Source organism: Onychomys torridus, chromosome 1, assembly GCF_903995425.1.
Source record: "Onychomys torridus chromosome 1, mOncTor1.1, whole genome shotgun sequence".
Classification (NCBI taxonomy): Eukaryota; Metazoa; Chordata; class Mammalia; order Rodentia; family Cricetidae; genus Onychomys; species Onychomys torridus.
In genome coordinates this window covers 132321995-132328699 of record NC_050443.1, presented here as the reverse complement: position 1 = coordinate 132328699, position 6705 = coordinate 132321995, and the positions used below count along the sequence as shown (strand labels likewise).

At 36.2% G+C, this 6705-nt stretch overlaps 1 protein-coding gene across 1 annotated transcript; it reads right to left on the bottom strand.

The window, feature by feature from the left end:
- Window positions 1-2512: 2512 nt before the first annotated feature.
- On the bottom strand, window positions 2513-3463 carry LOC118575047 (olfactory receptor 9I1). Its single transcript, XM_036175758.1, has one exon. It carries the CDS (start codon window positions 3461-3463, stop codon window positions 2513-2515), a length of 951 nt encoding a protein of 316 aa, XP_036031651.1.
- Between the last annotated feature and the right edge of the window lie 3242 nt (window positions 3464-6705).

The window sequence follows — 6705 nt, the reverse complement described above, 5'->3', positions numbered from 1 at the left end:
ACGGATTTTTTTTTCTTTCTCTGTTGAATGTGATTAGTAGTTTTGCTGGGTCTAATAGTCTGGGCTGGTTTGTCTGGTCTCTCAGACCATCTATCCAGGCTCTTCTGTATGTCAAAATTTCCATTGAGAAACCAGGCATTATTCTAAAGGGCCTGCTTTTATATATTAGTTGGTCTTTTCCCTGTGAAGCTTTTAATATACTTTTTTCATTCCGTACATTTGGTGTTTTTATTATTATATGTCATAGAATTTCATTTCTTTTCCTTTGTATTTGATGTTCTGTAGGATTCTTGTACCTTGACAGGTACCTCCTTCTTTAGGTTGGGAAAATTTTCTTTAATGATTTTGTTAAAAAATATTTTTCATACTTTTGACCTGGGTTTCTTCTCCTGTTTCTAATGCTATTATTCATAGATTTGGCCTTTCCATAGTGTCTCAAGTTTTCTGTACATTTGAGCCCAGTATTTTTTTAGATTTAATATTTTCTTTGACTGAGGTAACTATTTCTTTTATCTTGTCTTCAATTCCAGAAATCCTTGATTTTTTTTTATCTTGTGATCTATTGGTGAGACCTAGCTCTGAAGACTTTGCTTGATTTCCTAAAATTTTAATTTCCAATTTTATTGTTTAGATTTTCTTCAGTTATCCTATTTCTTCTTTAATATCACAATTTTTTTATTATTTCATTCAACTCTTACTTTGTATTTTCATGGCCTTCACTAAGGTACTTATTCATATCATATTTAAGGTCCTTGAACTTTTCATGATTGCTATTTTGAGGTCCTTGTCTTGTGCTTCTGCTGGATTGCATTTCTCAGGACCTACTATATTAAGATTCTGGTGGAGAAATTGTTTTGGCTGTTCATGTTGTGATTTTGTGGTGAGTTCTAAGCATCTAGAACTCCTATGTTGAGGTGTTTCTTGGTGTTAACCTTTGATATTTGTTTGTTTGTTGGATATTCTGTTCTTTAATTGCTGTTGCTCTCTCTAGATCACAGGCAATCATAGTGGCTGTGAGTTCCCCAGTAGAGACTGCTTCTGCCACTTGGTGGGCAGCAGAAAAGAATGGAGATGGTCTAGGAGGAAAGCTCAGAGAGGCTGTGGAAAAGAGCTTGGGGTATCTGTTCTGCACCAAGATGTTGAGTCCTTGGGGGTTGAGGTATGATTGGGGAAGGGGTTCCTTCAAGCAGGCTGCAGTAGGAAAGAGAGTCAGTCTAGAGATACAAGGATTAAAGATCTAGGGCTACCATAAATTTGCACTAAGAAGTGGATTTTCCAGTAAATGGAGGTGGAGTGGGATGAGAGGCTTCTAGAAGAATGCTGATATAGTACTAAGAGTCTGAACAGAATGTAATGGAGAACTGGAAATTTAGTGAGAGTTTCATATTGGAGGCTTAGCCCAGTGTACCACTGGGATCTCTGGTAGAAAAGTATTTCTGGGGATCATCAACCAACAGAAAGATATGAAGACAGGCTATGGGGAAGCCTGACAGGGTTGACAGTAAAGTAAATATTTTCTTAATTGTAACATGGAAATTTTGTATCTAGCCAAATTTTCATTTGCTTGATGGAGTGACTATGAGGATCATGCATACCATTTACAAATTACTGCAAAAGCAGTGATTTAAAGCTTGTCTGTTTTGAACTTTGGACACAAAAGAATGAATGAATGTACATTATACATTCTACATGTACATTTCTACATGTAGAAATTAAGGAGTATACATTAGTTTGAAAGGTTTCATAGCTTGGTGGAGGAGATACAACTACTTTCAGAAAAATCTTTGTTCCCAGATGAAATGCATAGTTCACTTGTGTATATGTCTCTGTGCTCACTAAAATTTTAGTACTTATACAATGCCTGGTAAGAACTTCTCAGAAGTTAGACAGTAGGGTGAGAGGAATCAGCAGTTCTGGTGTCCTTCAGAACCTACAGTTGGCCTTTGTGGAGGCCTTCATACAAGTAAACTTTTAACTTTATCTCAATGATATCATTGTAACATGGAAGAAGGAATCAGAAGTCTAGTGGTTACTGACTATCAAGACAGTTGCAAGTTCTGACCTGAGCAAGTAAGAAGACACTGCAATGAAGAGAGAGGCTTGTGTTGTACAATACTTTTTTACTTTTTAGGTGACATATTAAAAGAAACACAGAAAAAATTAGATTAGTCCAATTCACAGGGATTAGATGAATTCTTTGATATAGAAAGCACAGTTATGTTAGGAGCAACAAAGACAAGAGGAAAAAGGCATTAAGAATTGTGGTCAGCTGATGTAACTCTAAATTCCTTGGACTTAGATTCTCTAAAGAATCTTAGTGACAGGATGAACTGAAAGTTATAGATAGGGACAATAATAAAGCATTGTAGAATTTTTGCATAAAACATTTACCACATTTATGTATTTCCTTGCCTGGTATCACTTGTCTACTTTTTCTCTATTTATGGGTAAAACATCTGATGTCTATTAGGGTACTCCAGACAAACTTGACTAACATAAGAGATCTTCTCACTTAGTGTTGTATGCTGTGGGACATCTGGCATCTATCAGTGGCCTTCTTGAAGGCATCCTTCACATCCTTGTTTCGTAGACTGTAGATTAGAGGGTTCAGCATGGGAATGACCACAGTATAGAAGACAGACACAATTTTGTCTTCTTCCAGGGATTTTCTTGAACCACTCCGTATGTACATGAAGATGAGGGTCCCAAATAAGAGAGCCACAGCAGTGAGGTGGGAGACACATGTAGAGAAAGTCTTGACTCTTCCACCTGAAGACTTCATCTTCATTACAGCCTTGATGATGAGCAGGTAGGAAATGAGTATGACCAAGGCATTGGCCAAAATGACAAAGTTCCCAAAAAAGACAATAATAATCTCAGCATTTGTTGTATCACTGCAGGCCAGCTTCAGCAGAGGTGGGAGGTCACAAAAGAAGAAATTGATCTTATTGTCTCCACAGAAGGAGAGGGAGAAGGTACATGTGGTTCTTAAGATGGCCCCAGATACTCCACAGACATAGGCTCCCACTACCAAACTCCAGCATTTTCTAGGACTCATGGCCACTCTGTAGAGCAGAGGATTGCTAATAGCAACATAGCGATCATAGGCCATCACGGACAGCAAGAAACACTCTGTACCTGCACAGATGGTGAATAAGAAGAACTGGGTAGCACATTGACCATAGGGGATGACTGTTTTGCCTGTAGCCAGTGTAGCCAGAATCTGAGGGGTGATAACCGATGTGTAGCAGGCATCTAACACAGAGAGATGGCTCAGGAAGAAATACATTGGTGTGCGGAGTTGGACATCTACCTGGATGAGCAGGACCATGCCCAAGTTCCCCAGGATAGTGACAATATAGAAGCTGAGAAACACCAGAAAGAGGGGAATCTCCCACTCAGGGTGGTCAGTAAAGCCCATTAGAATGAATTCATTTACAATGGTGAAGTTATTCTTGGCCATGGATTCAATGTTGACAGTTTGTTTATCAGAAGATAAGAGTGAATTATAAAGAAGCCAGAATTGAAGGACAAAATCTTTTTCTTAGTGTTGGATGTATTGGATCTTAATTTTATAGAACATATTTTTTTCTTTAAAACTTCTCTTTCTGATTAATTCTGATGTAAATTTGAAGTGTTCTGTAAAGATAAGAGGCACATGCTCCTAAGATTTAAAAAAGATCAAGATGTCTGTTCCTCTGTGTTAACACTCTCATGCCTACTAGATGACCATCTGGTTCAAATATGAACCTCCATCCACCAACAATTCAATATATTAATTCTCATTTAGGACCTGGATTCTGTTACTTTTTATAATTTGTTCACTGACCTTACTTTTAACCCTCTAAACACTTGTAACAGTTTAATCATCTTCTCTCAAATGCCTTCCCGACATATCAAATGAATAACCTGCTCTTTGTGTTGACTAATCCCCTATTGCACACATCCATAAAATTTTCTTATTATTTGACTACTTGACTACTCAGCAAGACAAAATGGTCTATTCAGATAATACTAATATCTAAAAGCTTTTCATTTACCCCAGTCTTTATCACTTCAGATCAGAAGGTATCATCTTTAATATACTAAACTTCATTTTTTTTGCAGTATTTGTTACTCCATAATTACAAGTACATTCAAGTTTGTTGTGATCTTAGCTTTTACTTCAGGTCTTTTGGTCAAGCTATATAACACCTTTGTGCCTCAATTCCTTCTTATTGTGATTTATTTAGCATACAAAATAATTGTTTTTATTATAGAATATATATATATGTCATATATATGTTTATGTATGTCATGGTATCCTGTTCTTATTTTCACGCTCCTCCTACTCTACCCTGTCTCTCCTCCTGACTCCCCATATCTATCTATCTTCTTTATTCCTTATATATTCAAATAGTCTTCATCCATGTTTTCATGACAGGTACACACACACACACACACACACACACGCACACGCACACGCACACGCACACACACACACACACTTAAATCTAGATTCTTCACATAAAGAGAATATGATTTGTCTTTTATCACATTACTTGCTCTTGTTCCTCCTAGACGTTTTCTTGTATCTCTCCTCTACTCTTCTATTATCTATCTATCTATCTATCTATCTATCATTTCTCTTGTATATATCATTTAAAATTTTCATTATTTTACTCCATTTATGTAGCAGTATTCACTAGTGTAGGTAAATCTTTTATACTTTGACTATGGACTTGGTTTTGAATATTGTAAGTGCTGTTTCTTTCATATGATTGCATATATGCCTTATGCCAAAGACAAAATTATGTAATTGGAGGTATAGAGGAGGATTTGTCACTAAACTTCTGTTGCTTCCAGAAGAAGCTTTCAAACATCTAGTAAAATGTAATGTTCTTTTCTTGTTCTGCACTGAGTGCTCAAAGAGATTATACTTCATTTTCTGTATGTTGAGTCACAGCAATTTTGTATTCCTAAAATTCCTTCTTGCCATATGGCCCAGATCTGACTTGCATCATCACACAATCTGCTCTTTGTTGACCATTTTTCTACTCTATCCACGATTGTCATGAAAGTACCTCATATTCAATTGGCCACTGGGAGCTTTTTAAAGAAAATCAAAACACTTATATTTTATTTCTTGAAGACATTGCTATCATTCACCTTCTACTTGCAATATTTTATGGATCCTTGACAATAATTTTACTGGACAGGTGTATAGCCTTAGATTTGGATGAGAAAATAAAACCAGTTGTGTTAAACTATTTTTGCCCTTACTTATGAAGGAGCTGCAATCTCCAGCCAAATCTCTGCTTTTATTACCCTCTGCTGTGCCATTTGGACCATTTGATCAGCTTCCTCATTCTACACCAACTACTTCAGGTTGGAAATTCCTAACTTGGGGTTCCTGGATGTATAACCAAATCTATAATTTTCCAAATTAGATCATGAAGAAATTCCTGTCCACAAGCATAACCAGGAATTTTATTTCTGTGACATGAGACTTCCACTATGAAAATATAACCCACACAATTAAAACCTGATAATTCATCATAATACCTTTATTTCATACATTTTAATAACTGTGAACATCTGTGCTTGCTTCCATGCCTTGTGACATGATTTAATATTGTTATTATTTTGCTGACGAGAAAAATGACACCCAGATAACTTAATGGCTTTTCAAACATCAAAGAAATAGTAGTCTGTAGATCTGAGACTAGCAGTAGGTCTTGTGGCTTTGAAAGGGTCACCATTAATTTCCCTGTTTTACTGCCAGAATGAATTCCAATAGGACCTGAACTTGAAATGAAGCCTCACAAAATCTGTACTTTTGTAAAATCTTGATGGTCTTATTAATTTTAATAATGGAACAACAAATGGTGCAGAGTTTTAATGAAGGCTTGGTGGAAGCTGTTCTTGAGTCTAGAGCCTCTTTGAGCTCCAACCAGCAGTTTCTATAGGGAAGGCAATCCTGTCATACCACATATGACATGGATTTCCAGGTTATTCCCTCCACCTCTCTTGCAGCAGGGGCCAGGGATGAGCCAGTTTTTTTGTTTGTTTGTTTTTGTTTTGTTTTGTTTTGTTTTGTAAGATCCTCTTGGTATTGCTTAGGTATCAACTCACTGAGTAAACCTTAGAAGTCTACTTTCCCTTATTGCATTTCACTTTCCATTTCTTCATCGTGAAAGCAGTAGACATAGATTTTTCTATCAATAAAAGGATTTTTTTTCTCACAAGCCATTACTTCTATGTTGAGGAATTCTGGCTGAGGCTCTTGAAAAGATTTTCTCAATATTTACACTATTCAAACATACACACTTGTCAGCTAATAATTACTGAATTTAGAAAGCACACAGGCATTGTCTACAGTGATTTATAGCTATTTAAACATGATGTTGTTGGACCTTGCATCCAAATTTAAATGTCTGTCTCCTTCCTAATAATAGTCATACTTGATCAAGGCAAGGCTTGTCTTTATATTACTGAATATTTTCTCTGCTTTGCCCAATAGCCTGGCTCCTGATGGATATCCACTCTACTTTATTCAAGAGATACATTCCTCCATGAATATTCTTTTTGCATTTTCTTAGAAACACATACATTTAAAATGTTAGTTGTGTCCTTAAAGTTATATATCCAACTTTATGATGTAATTCCCCTCCATTTAATTTTCTGTGTTAATGTATTTTGTGAATTTTATGTGCAGTTCAGGAA